At 37.2% G+C, this 18,683-nt stretch overlaps 1 protein-coding gene across 8 annotated transcripts in view; it reads right to left on the bottom strand.

Annotated features, from left to right (window-relative positions):
* Nucleotides 1-18,683, bottom strand: part of PRMT3 (protein arginine methyltransferase 3) — a 135,402-nt gene that overhangs the window by 25,110 nt on the left and 91,609 nt on the right. Inside the window, exon 14 of one of the 8 annotated variants that reach the window (XM_019948375.3) lies at nucleotides 4,834-5,059. The exons of the other annotated variants lie outside the window; for them this stretch is intronic. Within the exon in view, the coding sequence (XP_019803934.1) occupies nucleotides 5,048-5,059 (12 nt within the window). The 3' untranslated portion in view covers nucleotides 4,834-5,047. Of the gene's footprint in view, nucleotides 1-4,833; nucleotides 5,060-18,683 lie in introns of those variants that run through there. 8 annotated transcript variants of the gene reach the window in all.

Genomic DNA, 18,683 nt, shown 5'->3' with positions numbered 1-18,683 from the left:
AAGCTGATACACAAGTTTACAACAAAATTAAAAAATAAAGATAAAAAGATTTGAGAATACAAAGATATTTTAGAACTGTCTTCCAATCCCCAAATCCAACTATCTATGAAATTTAGTTAAAAATCAAAAAAGAAATTAACGCTTGCCCAGATACCCAAAACTACAGTGAAATATTGAGTAGTTTGGGGGTAACCAAAAAACCGTTTATAAGCCTGAAGACAAATAAATAAGAAATAAAAATGAACGACAGCTATTTTATAGTTCCCTCTGAAGTGCGTTATAGTATATCCAACTCCTCATGCAGATTTACCCTCCTAATGATGTTTGGTTGAGGGTAGTATTAAAATCAGTTCCATAGCAAATATTAATCAGAAGCATGAGGAGAAGTCAGAAAGAAAATCACCTGGGATTTAAAATTACATGCAGAGGTAGCATTCACTTAACTGAGAAAGTGGAAGATGCTTGCTCTGAAAAACCAAAGGGATTTTCTGGGCTTAAAATGGTATTTACTCTCAAACACAAGCAAGGACTAAAATGCCACATTAGGGAAAGCGCTTCCTTTTTTTTTCCCCCCTGTATAAATGATCCTTGATAATTAAAATAGATATTAGAAAAAAAGAGGAAAAAACCTTAAACTTGAAACACAGTCATATAAACTAGTGGAACTATGATCAGTGTTTTTATTTCTGCAAGGCCATTATAAACAATCAAATATGTCAGCTGATTTGGGGACAAAACTATTCATTTTGCTGCAGAATATAAACATACAACTATTTTTCAATTATAGTTTCACCTCCTTGTTACCATCACTTTGACAGGCTATCTCTAGGTGTTTTAAATGTTAATTTCAATGAACTTACACTCTGTCTGTGGAAGTTATTCAAATACAAGAATAAACAACCACCACACGAAATTGAAAATGACTAACTGGCAATGGTAATAAGTAACTGCAGCACAACTTGACATGTGCTTGAAAAAGATCAGATAGGTTTGAAGACGTGACCACAGAATAAATGTCCCTTTTGTTCCATACATATCTCTAGTCAGGGGCAAAGGGAATGCTAAGGAGAAAAATAAGCATTGAAATCAATTATCTATAGGAGCTGGGTTAATCTGCAAAGGCAAGGTCACAATGAAATAAATAAAATTTCACTGACTTACACCACACACCACAGTCAGAAAAATTTTAGTTATAAAAGTCACTTAGACTGAGAGAAAGAATGAGTGGTAATTACGAACAATAGCGATGACGACAGAAGGAAACAGAATGAAAGAAAAATATACAGTAAATTTCTGGGATAGTTTGATCACGCTTGTAATTTGGTGAGAATCTTCCATAATTACTTTGAAGTGCACAGGAAAATAATACAGACGTGTAGCTTTATTGTGCATCTTAAATATTCCTAAGTATTAGAACAGAGTTTCACAATGAGCTGTTTTGCTTCTGCTTTGTGGATTTCACAAAAAGGAAAAACAACTCACAGCATTTGTAAATTGAATCATTTGAAAATCTGTTTTAAGCCACGTTTTGCTTTTTCATCCCATACATACAAAGGTAGATGCAGTTCGTTTTATACATGCTCATTTGAAGAACAATGACATGGAATAAAAACGAATTACTTTCTCATGTATTTTGGTGTGATGAGTACTTCTTTAAAGCGGACATATCATGTGTGTATGTAACAGGATGCAGTCAATGAAATAAGATCAGACTACACCTTATGATGAAGAAGGAAATTAAAAATTATCATTATCACTATCACCTGCAGGGAGTAATTTATCATTTCTGTTCTTCATTGGTATCATGTTCCAACAGCGTGTGGTTACAGCAGATACAATTAGGCAGCTGGCCACAGAAGTAGGAGGATAATGTGCTTTTGATGGAGTTTATCCAAGCATGCAGATAGAGTGCTTGTAATCCATGCAGCAGAATCACTATAACAAAAATACAGTTCATTTTTTGTTGGAGTATTTCTTTCAAAATCTTAGTATGGAATTCAAAAGCTAACTGACGATGAGTCTGAAGCAAGTGAAGAAAGAGTAAGAAGATACTGCATAAAAAAGATTATACGTTTTAAGCTTACATCATTGTCTAAAAACCAACAAGATGAAGATAAAAATACAGGCCATACCAAGCTGCTGCATAAAGAGCATGAACTCTGATGGTGATAACTGGTATTTAAACTAAGAAAACATAATCAACAAAAATGAAAATTACATATTATGCTATTCTCCTAATGTTAACAATAGCTTAAATTATAGACTCTTCCCTCTTCAATTAATTTTCTATTTTATCCCAAGAGGAAATCTGCATCTTTTCTTTCCTGATTCCTCTAGGGAACAATACACGTTAAGTGCCATATACTTCTCAAGGGATATTGCCAAACTGAGTAGTGTTTAGAAATAGATCAAGCAATATGGAAAGCATCAAAACAGACCACAGGTCTCAGAATATTTTTAAAAGGTACTTTTACTGAAAAACTCAACATAACTAATTTTTGATCTACTTAAAATATTCCCAAATTATAACTGAAATTCCTTTAAAATTTACTTAGATTTCTCCCTTGTAATTTCAAAACTGCTTATGAAAGTGGTTTTACGGAGCAGACGAGATCACCTCTTCAGAACCTAAAACGTAAATACTTCAATTCTGACGTTCTGTAGATTGATATCTTACGTGGCCTAACTCCTTTACATTTCTTCCTAGCTATAAATAAGATACTATTATTTTATACATTCAATATTCACTGAGATTTACCAATATTTTCACTTAAAAAAACCTTTTAAAGTATAACGGACATGTAGAAAAGTACACAAAAGTGCACACCATGGTGAATTTTCAAACAGAATACAGCTATGATACCCACACTCAGATCAAGAAACAAAACACCCCAGCACCTAGCAGTCCCCCTAGGCACCTAGCCAACCCTAGGCACCCCCACAGGGTAACTACTACCCTGATTTTTTCCCCAGCTTTATTGAGATATAATTGACATACAACAATGTGTAACGTAAGGTGTGCCATGTGTTGATTTAATGCACTTACACATTGCAAAACGATTACCACCATAGTATTAGCTAAACCCCCATCATATCCCATGATTATCATTTATTTTTTTGTGATGAGAACATTTAAAATCTATTCTCTTGACAACCTTCAAGTATATAATATAGTATTATTAACTATAATCATCATGATGTACATTGGACCTCCAGAACTTATTCAACTTACAACTAGAAGTTTGTACCCTTGACCAACATTTCCCCATTTCTCCCATCCCACACTCCCTCATAACTACTATTCTGATCTCTGTTTCTGAGTCTGGCCTTTTTATTTAAGTTCTATATACAAGTGATATCAAACAATATTCATTTTCTTCTGACATTTCACTTAGCATAATACCCTCAAGGTCCATCCATGTTGTGGTAAATGGCAAATTTCCTTCTTTTACAGCGTAATAATATTCCATTTATGTGTGCGTGTGCGTATGTGTGTGTATATACATATATATATGTACATGGCATATCTTCTTTATTCCACTGATGGACACTTAGGTTATTTCCATATCTTGACTATCATAAATAATGCTGCAATGACCATGGGAGAGCAGATACCTCTTCAAGATCCTGTTTTCATTTCCTTTGGATATATACCCAGAAGTGGGATTGCTGGATCATATGGTAGTTCTATTTTTAATTTTTTCAGGAACTTCCATACTGTTTTCTATAGTAGCTGCACCAATTTACATTCCCACCGAAAGCGCACAAGGCTTCCCTTTTCTTCACATCCTGGCCAACACTTACCTCACTAACTACCCTGATTTCTAAAACAGATTCATTTTCCCTATTACATACTTCAACATATATCATGTAGACTTTTGTGCCTGGCTAATTTTATTATTGTTTTTGAGATTCACTTATACTATTGCATATTACCTACGCTGTTATATGGCTCTAAGACATATGCGACTATACAATTTATTTATCCAATCTACTGTTGACAGGTATTGAGTAGTTTTTTTTGTTTTGTTTTGTTTTAAATTACACTAATGAATCAACAGTTTAAATTTTATTTATTTTTGGCTGTGTTGGGTCTTCGTTTCTGTACGAGGGCTTTCTCTAGTTGTGGCAAGCGGGGACCACTCTTCATCACGGTGCGCAGGCCTCTCACTATCGTGGCCTCTCTTGTTGCAGAGCATGGGCTCCAGACGCGCAGGCTCAGTAGTTGTGGCTCACGGGCCCAGTTGCTCTGTGCCATGTGGGATCCTCCCAGACCGGGGCTCGAACCCGTGTCCCCTGCATTGGCAGGCAGATTCTCAACCACTGCACCACCAGGGAAGCCCCTTGAGTAGTTTTAAGTTGACGCTTTTATGAACTTTTTTTATAATATTTTTTGGTGAACATAAGTACTCAATGCTATTGGGTATATACCTAGGAGTGAAACTATTGCTATGTGCATATATATGTGCATATATAACTTTTGTTAATCTTTATTGCTTCCTTTACCTCTGGTCTTCCACCAGAGATTGTTTTTGTTTGCCTATATACCCTTCAGAAATCAGTTTCCTGGGGCAAATTCTTTCTCTATTTTTTTTTTTTTTGCCTGCGCCACGTGGAATCTTAGTTCCTCGACCAGGGATCTAACCCATGCCCCCTGCAGTGGAAGCGTGGAGTCTTAACCACTGGACCGCCAGGGAAGTCCTTCTTTCTATTTGTTCACCTGAAAAATCTATTTCAGCTTCATTCTTAAAAGTTATTTTAGTTGGGTAAAATTCAGAGTTGGCAGTTATTTTCTTTCAGCACAGTGAGGATACCATTTTTAAAAAATATTTATTTACTTGGTTGCACTGGGTGTTAGTTGCAGCAGGCAGGCTCCTTGGTTGCAGCAGGCAGGCTTCTTAGTTGCGGCATGCATGTGGGACCCAGTTCCCTGACCAGGGATCGAACCTGGGCCCCCTGCACTGGGAGTGCGGAGTCTTATCCACTGCGCCACCAGGGAAGTCCTCGCGAGGATGTCATCATTGAATTATCTTCTGTCTTTCCAATTCTACTGTTCCTGCTGAGAAATCATCTATTTACTGCTCCTTTGAAGGTAATTCCAATGCTCTACTTACAGCCCCACTGAGGCTTCTAAAATGCTCTCTTTGGTTTCTGTAGTCTTAGTAGGATGTATCTAGGTGTGGATTTATTCCCCTCTTTTCAACTGAAATATAATTCACATACCATAAAAATTTCCCCAGTTAAATAAACTGTATAATTCTATCTATCTATCTATCTATCTATCTATGGCTGCATTGGGTCTTCGTTGCTGCGCGTGGGCTTTCTCTAGTTGCGGCGAGCGGGGGTTACTCTTCGTTGCAGTGTACGGGCTTCTCGTTGCAGTGGCTTCTCACTGCAGGGCACGGGCTCTAGGCACACGGGTTTCAGTAGTTGTGGCACGTGGGCTCAGTAGCTGTGGATTGAGGGCTCTAGAGCGCAGGCTCAGTAGCTGTGGCACATGGGCTTAGTTGCTCCACGGCATGTGGGATCTTCCCAGAGCACGGCTTAAACCCGTGTCTCCTGCATTGGCAGGCGGATTCTTAACCACTGTGCCATCAGGGAAGTCCCTCAATGTTTAAAAAAGTATATTTGGAGTTGTGCAACCATCACCATAATCTAATTTTAGAACATTTTTTATCACCCCCAAAAGAAACCCTATATCCATACTCCTTGTCTTATCCCCTGTCTACAGAGTTGCCTATTCTGAACATTTCATATAAATGGAATCACAGAAATGGAATATCATATAAATGGAATTCTTTTGTAGTTGGCCTCTTTCGCTTGTATAATGTTTTCAACACTCATCATTTCAGGGTTCATACATTCTGTAGCAGGTATCAGGACTTCACTCTGTTTTATAACCAGATAATATTTCATTGTGTGGCTATACCACATTTTGTTTATTCATTCTTCAGGTGACTGACATCTGGATTGCTTTCAGTTTCTAGCTTTTATAAATAACGCTGCTATGAACATTCATGAACAAGTGTTTGTGTGGATATGTTTTAATTTCTCTGGGGTATATACCCAGAAACGTAAAATATCTATCCATTCCTATTCAAGTTATGTTGTACTTCTTAAATTGTAGCTCACTGTCTTTCGTCTGTTTTGGGAAATTCTCAGCCATTATCTCTTCAAATAGTTGGAAATATTCTCATCTCCTTTCCCCTTTGGGACTCCCATTTAAACATATATTAGACCATTTCTTGTATCTTCTATATCTCCTGCCCTTCCCAATGCTGCATCGTGGCATTCCTCTGTGCTTCCTTCTGGATATTTCCTCTGACATAAAATCCAGTTCAATAATCCCCTCTACACTAGTGATTTAATATTTACCACTAAACTCATCTTTAGTTCAGTATTAGAATATCTGTTCGGTTCTTTATCAAATCTGTTATATTATTATTTCTTAAATATTTCCAACTATTTGACATCTGTAATTTCTTTTGTCCTTGAACTTAGTAAGCATAGTTATTTTAAAGCCCATATCTATACATCTAACACCTGTAACACCTGGAGCTCTATTTTTATTTCCTGTTTTAGCTGGTTCTTGATTGATGTTGTTTTGTGTCCTTGTGTGACTCATTACCTTCGATTATGTTCTGAACATTATATATGAAAAACTGCAGAAATAATTTCAGACTTATAAAAATACTCTTCTAGAAAGAATCTTTTTTTCTGCCAGGAACTTGGGGGTGCTGGCAAAAGCAAAGTTATCTTAATCTAAAAATGGGGTCTGGGGCTTCCCTGGTGGCGCAGTGGTTGAGAGTCCACCTGCCGATGCAGGGGATGAGGGTTCGTGCCCTGGTCCGGGAGGATCCCACATGCTGCGGAGTGGCTGGGCCCGTGGGCCATGGACGCTGAGCCTGTGTGTCCAGAGCCTGTTGCTCCGCAACGGGAGAGGCCACAACAGTGAGAGGTCCGCGTATTGCAAAAAAAAAAAAAGGAATCCGCCTGCCAATGTAGGGCACATGGGTTTGAGCCCTGGTCCGGGAAGATCCCACATGCTGCAGAGCAGTTAAGCCTGTGAGCCACAACTAACCGAGTCTGCGCTCTAGAGCCCATGAGCCACAACTACTGAAGCCTGCGTGCCTAGAGCTCATGCTCCACAATAAGAGAAGCCACCACAATGAGAAGCCCGTGCACCAAAACGAAGAGCAGTCTCTGCTCACTGCAACTAAAGAAAGCCCACGTGCAGCGACGAAGACCCAACACAGCCAAAAATAAAAAAATTTATAATAAATAAATAAATAAATAAAAATGGGGTCTGAGAATTTCCTGGGCCACCCAGATGATTTGAAGCGGGGCTGCAGTCCCTGCAAGGGCTCATTTACCTCTGTTTTACCTTACCCTTGGGTACAGTCTTTCTGGGTCCCAATGCAATGCACTGGGGAATTTTTAAAGAGCTCCGTTTTTGTATTCCTAACCATGTGAGGCTATCAAAAGGGCTACAAAGTCCTTTAGCTGCTTCCTCTGAACTGGTACACGCCTACAGGGCAAAAGCAGTCCCAAATGCCAGTCTCATTTCTTTGGATTTCCTTCTTTTCTGAGTCTTGGCTTGGTAATGCTTTACTAATTTATCTCCCTGGTACTTTCAAACAGATAATATTTAGTATTTTTTTCAGCTTTTGTAGCTGGTCTCAGTAAAAGGGTAACTCCTTTTACACAGTCCACTGTTATAGAAGGCAGATTCATCATTGCACTGTTTTGTTTTGTTTTTTTCCCCTATCTAAGGTACCCCCTGTAACTCTCTTCCCCATTCTCTAAACTAGCTCCTTCTTACTTGTTATGTCTCAGTTTAAATGTTACTTTCCCTGGGCAGCCTCCCCTAATCCCGCGGAGTAGATTGTAATACATCCATTAAATATCCCTGCATTCCCTGCAATAACATTCACCATATTCATAATGCTTTTTGTTCAATGTCTTTTGTTCAATTGTAAACCCCAATAGGCCCTTTAGGGCAATCTCTCTGCAACTGTGTTCACCTCCCTATCCTCAATGCCTAAGCACAATGACTGGGCATTCAATCTAAACATTTAGTGAAAATAGCCATGCAGTTACAAAGGCATGAAATAGCCTGGGATGTTCAGGGACTAAAGGAAATTAATAAAGATTTGTTAATTGAGTGAACAAATAAAAGAAATGAATGATATATTATGCTCAACTCCTACCGACCTTTGGGAAAAGAAAACCATGAGGCTTTACTTCTCTTATTATTTCCTACTTTTTATTCAAAACTCATATTTGATGTCAACTACTCTAGAATATTCCTTGATGTCAGTACCAGCATCAATTAATCAGTCACTCCCCACTAATTTACTGCATACAGTAAATGAGGAAGGCTTTCTGGAAGAAAGTCATGCCTAATACGGTAAAACCTTAAATATGAGCAAGATTTTCGAGGAAAGTGAGTAAATAAGAGTGTGCCAGGTCAATGCTATCTTTTATATATGCCTGTAGTATTTAAATTCTATTATAGCACACCATAGTACAATCATCTATTTATATGTTGGCCTCTCCTACTAAATGAAGGTCTTTGGGGCCAGAGACTACTGGCCTAACACAGCACTAGTATCCAATACATGCTGCTTGAATGAAAAGTCGTTTTGAAAAGTTGTGTGTGTGTGTGTGTGTGTCTGTGCTTGCCACTTAAAAACTCTTACAGCCCACTGCTTCTCTAGTTTTCTATCTCCTGCTTCCTCACATGTCATCAGTTTCTCACAGCTCAATGTCAATGGTTACTGTTTCCTTATATTCCATTTTTCATGCTGATTTCCAATGTTCCTTAAAAGCTATAAGGCCTCTATGGCCCACTCCTCATTCCTCAAATGCCAGAAAATACTATCAATGATAAGTAAACATTATATTTTTAATTTTAAGGACAAAATAGTAGATATATTGAATTAAAAAATGAGTGCAGAACAAAAAAGAAATCAGTTTTGTGACTGCTGCAGAGGTTTAAAACTGAAAACTATTAAAAACTCATTTTTGTGACTAGGAAATCAATCTCTACCAGACGCTTCTTGTCTTTATGAAATTTCAGAAGTATAAACTAGGAGATGGAATACTGAAAGAAATCTTGACAGACAGGAAATAGGGGGCAAGTAGAAGATGTGATACACTTTACCTTCCAGGAATGAACAGGATTTTTTTTCTGTTTTGAAAAGTGAAGTAAAAAAGATGGCTACCACCTCCCTGCCTGAGCCCTTCTAAAAACTATCCAACATCTGGGGTGAGAATGAAAAATCTGGCAACATAACTTTTTTTTTTTTTTTTTTTGTCATTTAGGGCTGCAATTTTTCAAAGGTAATTATACTAGTTAGTAGAAGTTAGGTGTTTTTTTGATTATGATCTCTGAATACTGAGTGAGACAATGACTTACATCTTTCGGGGCCCCCATTCATGGGACTGGATGCTGAATAAAAGGATGACGAGGAAAAGAGAAAAAAGAAATCAGATTGAATGCTATGGTACAGACTTTAGGGACAGCCAGGACATATCACTTGTTAAAAGAACGGGCATGCTGTAGTAGCGATGTCACTGTCCTAGTGATCTAAAAAGTAAAAAATGTGACTCTCTGCAAAATTGTAAGAAGAAAGGAGTGATTTTGCTTTGAGAAGCACCTGATTTGCATAAATGCGGCATTTTGAAAGAAGGTCTCATTTCTTTAATCCATTAGATATTCAGGGATACGAACAGGTCAAAGAGTTCATTGTATATCTTTGCCTGTAAAGAAACTGGTCTTTAAGATAGTACTGAGAGCCAAATCAGTGATGCTTGTTCAATCCTGATGGAGCAAGTAAATCCAATCTATGAAATCACACCATCCTAAATCCCCATAAGGAAATGAATGTTAAAAATAAAACTAAATAATCCTTTCCTTAAAAAATGCAGCAAGATAGGAAAGTGAATGGAAATATTAATCAGATCATTTTATGAGCATTTTCTATGTGCCAGGCATAGTGGTAAACGCTTTTATGCACTATCTCATTTAGCACTGAAAATAATACCCAGCAATTATTGGTGTTATTATCTCCACTTTTCAGATAAAAATTTGAAGTTCAGAGAAGTTAAATACCTCTTCTAAAGTCATACTGGTAAACTTGGCCCACTGGCTTTAAGGCTTGAAGTTTTTTGTTTCTTTGTTCGTTTTTAATAAATTTATTTATGTATTTTTGGCTGTGTTGGGTCTTTGTTGCTGTGTGCGGGCTTTCTCTAATTGTGGTGAGCGGGAGCCACTCTTCGTTGCAGTGCACGGGCCTCCCACTGTCGTGGCTTCTCTTGTTGCGGAGCACAGGCTCTAGGCGTGTGGGCTCCAGTAGCTGTGGCACGTGGGTTCAGCAGTTGTGGCTTGCGGGCTCCAGAGCGCAGGCTCAGTAGTTGTGGAGCACGAGCTCAGCTGCTCTGCAGCATGTGGGATCCTCCCCGGCCAGGGCTCGAACCCGTGTCCCTTGCATTGGCAGGCAGATACTTAACCACTGCGCCACCAGGGAAGCCCAAAGTTCGAAGTTTCTAACCACAGTGCTAGATTACCACTGTTTAAACTTTCCTCTTTGATTTAAATTATTTTTAGAAAACTCCCTTCTATTTCAAGATTGGTCCTTTCTTCATCTAGTCTTCTAAAAAAGAAAAATATAAGACTGATTTAGGTAAACAGGTATATACAACAAAAATTTATTTTTTCAATTCTTGACTCATCTTTGCATGTGGACTGATCTCTCCTGTGAATACATGCATATACCTCAGAAGTCTGGAAATACTAAGTGCTTTAGGATTTTTAGAAGATCTGAATGCTAATGTTTACGATGGTTTCTGCCAGAGCATAAGTCAAAGGGAATCTGTACTGAGAAAATTACTTCCTTATAGGTCATTATTCCAGAGATAACTGCCTGAATCAGAGAGGAAAATACCTGGTCAAACTCATTTACTATCACAACCTAATAATGCTAATTGGCAGCCTCTGAGATAAGGCTGGGGAGAACTTCCCTGACATCTCTAATCAAGAGTCCACTATTATTGATTATTTGATTTTTATGCTTATTGCTGTGCTTAAGATAAATATTTTAGTTGGGCTTGAGTATGATTATTTCTCTCATAAATTGATTCTGACCCTGGGCATTGCTGACTTTAAGCATGACCCTATACCTATCTAAAATTAAATTATGATCGTAATGTAGCTTAAGAATTTCAACATTCCACTCAACCTGTATTTCAGAACAATTGATGTTCAAATCCTTTTATAACATAACTCAATAGGTGGATTCAGAATCAATTTTAATGAATTTTTAAAAATGCAGATTCAGAAGTGTCATTTACAGCATGGCTTTCAAAGAGGATAAAGCATAGGAATCTCTGTTGACTCCAAGGACTAGATGTCTTACCCAACTTCAGGGTTCCTCATTTTGTGGACTTCTGCATTCTCTCTGAGTAGGTTAAGTAACAGTTAAATACTGCAGGTGATTCTTCCCACTATTCTACTCAATAAACATATACCTCAAAGTTAATATGAAGTGGGAAAGATATCTTTTTAAAAATTAATTTTTTCTTAATGGTATGTTTCCAAAGAGAGAGAACAAAAGTAGGTAAGAGGGCAACTAAACATGGAGAATGAGTTGAAGAAATCCAGATTTTAAAAGGTTAAAATCCTTAGGGGTCCAGTTTAGAAGGATGGGCCCTCTGTGGCTGGGAAAAATGAAAAATAAGACAGGATTAAGTGGAAGTGTCCAAAATTTTGTAGGTAATGCACAGGGTACACCTGGACTTTAACCAAATCTCAAAAATATCAGAACTAGCTAGAATCCCTTTAAATATGAGACAAAGCATTCTTTTACAGCAGAGTCATATATTATATAGAGGATAAGTCACATATTGGAAAAATCTCAGATAATCAAAATCACTCAGGAAAACCCCTTAAGGTTTTGCATTGGAGACTGAAATATAAACCATCCCTCAATATGTTCAATACAACCAGTTCTTCAGGCAATGGCACAAATCACCATTTCTTTGGTTGGGCTCCAGATAAAGCAGATGGCTTGCAGAGTGCCATGTTGTATTAAAAATACAGTAGTCCGCACTTATCTGCAGTTTTCCATTCTTTGGTATCAGTTACACATGAAAATATTAAATGGAAATTTCCAGAAATAAGCAATAAGTTTTAAATTCCATGACCTTCTGAGTAGTGTGACAAAAGCTCATGCCCTCCTGCTCCATCCCAATCAGGTTGAGAATCACCCCTCTGTCCACAGTATCCTTGCTGTTTATCCTACCTACCCGTTACTCACTTAAGTAGCCAACTCGGTTATCTGATCAATTGTTGAGTAAACCTTATTGTACTTAGTAATGGCCCTGAACTCCAAGAGCAGTGATGCTGGCAATTTGAATATTCTCTTATTGTGTCTAATTATAAATTAAACTTTATCACAGGTATGTATATATAGGAAAAATCACAGTGTATATATAGGGTATGGTACCATCCTTGATTTCAGCCGTGCACTGAGGGTCCTGGAATGTGTATAAGGGTGACTACTGTATATACCTTTAGAGGCAAGAATCGCATGCAGTCCAGCAAGATGCTCATACTACAGAAATACTTGGAAGTGGAAGATAACTAAAGAAACAGCAGATGTGTTTCCCACCTCAGGCTCATTTTGGAGCACATATTCATTAAGTAAAATGGAGGGTAGTATCATCTGCACTAATTAGACCATTAATTCTCTCATGGACTCTTTTTCTTCTACCTGAATAGTTAATTTGGATCAAGTTCTATTTGCACATGATGCTACTCCCTTGGATCTGCCTACCAAAAAAAAAAAAAAAGGAAGAGAGAGAGAAAAGAAAACTTTTAGAGCCTATTAACCTCAAGAAGTAGCACAGGTTAGAAAATACATCCCAGTTCAAGAGTGATTTTATGATTGCCTATACTTCTTTGATTCTACTGTCATATATCATATGTGGACAGAACATGTCACAAGTCTGACTGGACAAGACAGACCACAGAAGAGTATTCTAATTTCCACTGGACATCACTACTTGCATATCTCAAAGGCATTTCAAATTCAACATACTAATAAACGAGCTTCTTATCCTCCCCTCTAAACCTGTTCTTCTTCCAAGTTTCTTTGTCTTACAAAATAGTACCATCATTCTTCAAATTGTAAAAGCAAGAAACCCTGCAGACACCACTGTGACCTCTTTCCTTCATCTCTCATTATCTAATCGGTGCTCAAGTCCTGGCAATTTTACCTTCTAGATAGCTCTCAAATACATCCACTTTTCTCCATCTCCGCTAAAACTACCTTTGTGCAAGTCACTGTCATTTCTTGCCTGAGGTACTGTAATAGCTGACGCATAGGCCTCTCATATCCACTCTGGTCTCCCTAATAGTTCTCCACATTCCAACCATGATCCTTCTCAAGTGCCCTTAAGGTCATATCACTCTCTTTAAAAAACTTCAATTATTTCCCACTGGTCTAAGGAAAAAAACAAATAGCACAGGTGCTAAATGATCTGGACAGCTTGCCACCCTCCTTCAGCACTGGTCTACATGCGCCAGCCATGCTGGGCTTCTTTCAGTTCCTTTTACTCACCAAGCTTCTGACCACTGGATATCCTTTTTTGGTTTGTTCTTTAAGAACTTTTAAACTGAAATTTTTTATTTTTTTATTTATTTATTTTTTTTGCGGTATGCAGGCCTCTCACTGCTGTGGCCCCTCCCGCCGTGGAGCACAGGCTCTGGACGCGCAGGCTCAGCGGCCATGGCTCACGGGCCCAGCCGCTCCGCGGCATGTGGGATCTTCCCGGACCACGTCACGAACCTGTGTCCCCTGCATCGGCAGGCGGACTCCCAACCACTGCGCCACCAGGGAAGCCCTAAACTGAAAAATTATGTACATGCAAAAAAATAGAGATTTTCTTTTTTTAGCCAATGTGAGAATCATTTATTTAAAAAATGTTTTATTGAAGAATACAAGTATAAAATATATAACACACACATAAAAGTGAGGAAATCACTGACTGGGCACAGTGAACTTTTACAAAGTGAACACACTCAACCACTACCTAGATCAAGATACAGACCACTCTCAAGATCCCAGAGCTTCTATTATTCCCCTTCCAATCCAATGATAAATCCTCCCACAAAATGTAACCACTATTCTGATGTTTATCACCATTATACTAGTTTAGCTTGTTATGGAAATTTAAAGACAGATTCTGTATTTGGCTTTTTTTCCTTTTTTCATGAATGTTGTATTCATGAAATTCATCCATGTCATAGTGTATAGTCAAGATCACCTTTTTTTCCCACTGATGTATATTATTCCATAAATATACTGCATGTATTTATCCATTCTACTATTGATGAATGTTTGGCTTACTTCTAGTTTAGGGATCTAATGAGCAATGCTGCAATGGACATTCTTGTACAGGTCTTTTTGGTGAACATATGAAGGTATTTCTAAGAGTGAAAAGGTTAAGCCATAGGGTAAGCATGTGTTCAGCCTTGGTAGCTACAGCAGATAGCTGAGTTTTATAGAAGCAACTTAGCACAGTACATTTGCCTCATCACTCTTAGGCGTTTCTTAGAATACTGTCATTAGTATGATCTTTTAAAAAGATCCGACTATGAAGAACTTCAAACATATACACAATTATAGAACCTCTGAGTACCTATCACTTATATTCAACAGTGACCAGTATTTGGCACATTTGCTTCATCTATTCTCCCTCTGCCCGTGCCCCTCTTTTTGCTGAACTGTCTTGAAGTGAATGCCTGACATCATGTCACTTCTCCCCTACCTACTTGTTTATGACTCCAAAAACATATGAACATTTCCTTATATAACTACAATGCCTTTATCACATATAACCAAATTCTCATTAATTCTTTGGTATTATCTAATAGCCACAAAGTGAACTTTAATATCTGTCTCCCCCATTAATGCCTCATGAATAGAAGCATTAATGGCTAATTACTATATTCCCTTGCAGCTATATTACTATAATGCCTTATATATTGCCTAATGCCTATTATATTACTATAATGCCTTGCAGCTCTTAACACATAATACTATTCAATAACCAGTTCCTGGAAATAAAGAGATTTAAGTATTCTCAACACCATCTAAGCCTAACTCCAAAGGTTCAGGTTTCAGAAGAGAGCAGAAAGTTCAGGACCACGCTCTAGACTGTATGGTTATTCATTTAAGTAGAAACCTAAAACTGACTGTAGAGGTGGAGTCTCACAATTAGAAATGCTCTCCCTCCGAGACATAAAATTTACTTAATGAAGCCTGTTAAAATATATACCAGATGTCCCACTAAAATCTATGATGCGAGTTCAAGACAAATCTTACTATTTCTAAGCAGCACAGATGTGTTTTAATAGTTTCTTTAGTTGATTGGCTTTGCAAGGTCAAAATTACGTCAATTTACACCCAAAAGTACTAAGAACTGATTTAATACCAAGGAATGAGTTTAAAATTAGTAGGCTTCGACTGTCAGAGATTTTTAAAAAGCTTTGAAAGAAGAGTTAAAGAACACAACTGCAAAGAAATGGGCTCATTTTGATGTTTCTTCTTCAGCCATCAGAAAAATTTAAAGCTTATTGAAAGCGTAAAATGAAAACAAGTACTATGAGTACTCCTTGAGAATCAGGAAAGTTAGAATGGTAAACACTTTAAAGTTTCTTTTAATAACATTTACATTAGCCTTAAAAACTGTAACTCAAGACTTGTTCTGATTCCATCCAAAGCTAAATATCAGTGCCTCTTAAATATATGTTTCTACCATTCATCAAGTATATCATTTTTTTAAAAAAAGAAAAAAAAATGAGAATTGAGAGGTAACATATAATTTATTTTCAGTTCACTCATTAACTTTTGTTTATTTTCACTTACTTTTCCTAACTTAAAAATAATCCTAAATGTGTAGACCCAGATTTATTTTTTAGATTTTTGGTCTTTTAAAATAACGCATTCAGGGACTTCTGTTTCTAGTAGGGTATGTTTGCAAAAGACCCTCTCCTTACTCTGATGCAACAACAACAACAACAACAACAAACTGGGGAAACTAAACAATTATATTTTTCACTAAAACCATCAAAGAGCCTTGGATGCAAAAAAAAGTCTAAATAAATTATTTCCAGAGAGGAATGAGCCCTTCCCAACTGAGCAGGCAGAAACAGTTGCTGTCACCTGAGAGCGTCTATCCAATGCTGGGGCAATGGGTGGGCAAAGCAGTAAAAGTGCCACAGGCACAGGAACCTTGCTGGGATAAGGAAAACCCAACCAATTTTTGACCGCCAGGTCTGGGCTAGTATGGTGCACTGGCATTTGGAGAATCCCGAAAGGGATGTCTAGTCATCTCTGCAAACTAAGAAGGCAGATGAAGCTGGTGCTTGTACGACAAAACAGGAAGAGAAAGGTTTTCTTGCAGCGTTTAGATCTCAAAGCCAAAAGCATCTGCAACCACACAGTTCGCTGTCACCATTAGCAAGGTATTACTATTCAGCTCTCTGCTATTCTACAAACTCTTGACCAGAAAGATGAGGTGGTTTGTTTCAGGCATCTCAAGAAAACCCATTTATATGAACAATAAACTTTTCAGCTAATCCTGAGAGTAAATACGCACCACCCTCTTCGCAAAAGCAGATGGCTCAACTACACTGTTTACTCTTCAAAACTCACTCTGAAACCCACCCCTCACTGTGTCTACAGTCAACTGAAAAAAAAAAAAAAAAAAACAACGTGAGAGTTGTGAGTTGTTTTATTTGGGGCAAAATGGGGACTCTAGCCCAGGACACAGCGTCTCAGATAGCACTGAGGAACTGCTCCGAAGAGGGAGCAACTAATCTCTCATCAAGATTAGTGACCTAATCCTTGTAAAGGCAGACAGCAAGTGACAATTTTTAGTTGGCACTACCAATTCTCAACTAGATCATGAACTATGCCAAACCCAGATCAGGACCTTTCCTCTCCCCTCTAATCCCTTGCTCTGCATAGACAGACCCTCTGAAAATCAGATCTCTCAAACATCATAAATAATCCTAACTCTGTTTTCCTCCCTAAACTCAGCTTTATTCTGATGGTCTTTCCAAGAAGTTGGCAAGAGGGAGAGGCCTAATCTTATGCTCAAGTCACAGTAAATTAACTGCAGTGGTACCCAGCCCTGATCAAGCTCAACTCCAGATTAGATAAAAGGGATCAGGCCATCATCCTAGCTACCAGACAGAGGTAAGTGGAGGCCTGTCTAGGAGAAAGTATTACTTACATAAGACTGTACTATCTTTTATACAATGTCTAGCATAAAATATAAAGTTATGAAATATGAGAAGAAATAGGAAAATGTGACCACAGTCAAAAGAAAAAACAGACGTAGAATCGCAGGTGGCTCATAGAATTAGCAAACAGATCTTAATTAGCAAATTAAGATCAAATTAGCAAAAAAAAAAATTAGCAAAAAGAGTTATTATAAATATTAAGGAATTTAGGTAAAAAGATTGACCAAAGTGGTTAAAAAGATGAAAAATAATAACTCAATCAAAATATTAATTCTACAACTAAAAAACATGATATTTAAAATGAAAATATTTATTGGCGACCTTAACAACAGAATACAAATGAAGAAAAGACCAGTGAATTAAAAAAATAAGTGAATAGAAATTACCCCAAAATGAACTTCCTACATGGCTACCATACTTCAGCTTTTCTGTCAATCTTTTCATCCTTCGAAACAGAATAGGCTTCCCTGTTTAAAACACAAATCTTTTTTTTTTTTGAGAGAGGTAAAGTTTATTTTCTTTGTCATGAAATCTTGGCTGTAAAATTTGATTACCAACTATAATTTTTCCACCAGAAAAATACCTCACTTCTGTGCTCCCAATCTCAGACTACCCTCTTAATATCTCTATATTCCTATCTTTATTATTCATACTAAAATGTCAGTACCTGTCTCCTCTCACTTAAGTGCCTTTTCAGGACAGAGTATAGTTTTATTTGTTTTGTTTTGTGCCCACAGATTTCGGACAAGTATCTGGCACATAGTCAGCATTTAATATTTGTTTAACAAACTGAAATGTCTGTTAATATAAAATTTTACATTATTATAAAGATTTTAAAAGTTATGATAAAAATTAAATAGCTCTCAAATGTCACTGAACTCATATTTATGCACTTGTATAAAATCCAAAATATAAGAGGTTTTTAAATACAAGTATTGACAAAGTCTGATATTTTTTATTTAATCCACTGGTTCATCTTTAACAACTGCAGTAAAAGAAAAATGGCTAGAAAAAATAATATTCTTTGTTAAATGAGGCTTAAAATCAGATTAAGGAAAGTTTATACAAACTGAACACTGCTGTACAGTCATTATTCCAGTACACACTAATAGAGAGGTAGAATAAAACACAGAAAATATAATGTTGAAATTAAGATAGAAAAATGATTGCTTTAAGAGATGATGTATCAAATAAAAAAAATCTTTACATGTTAAAGACATTACGTATGTGAGCATGTAATCTGATAAAACCCTCTTAAATATTTTCATTCTTAAGGTAAACAACTCACATTTATATAAAAGGAAGTATGAGAAGTCATTTAATGTACACCTAGGATTATGAAAAGGATGCTTGTCTATATCTTTAA

The sequence above is a fragment of the Tursiops truncatus genome, chromosome 8 (genome assembly GCF_011762595.2).
Source record: "Tursiops truncatus isolate mTurTru1 chromosome 8, mTurTru1.mat.Y, whole genome shotgun sequence".
NCBI lineage: Eukaryota > Metazoa > Chordata > Mammalia > Artiodactyla > Delphinidae > Tursiops > Tursiops truncatus.
This window is presented reverse-complemented; position numbering and strand designations above follow the sequence as displayed.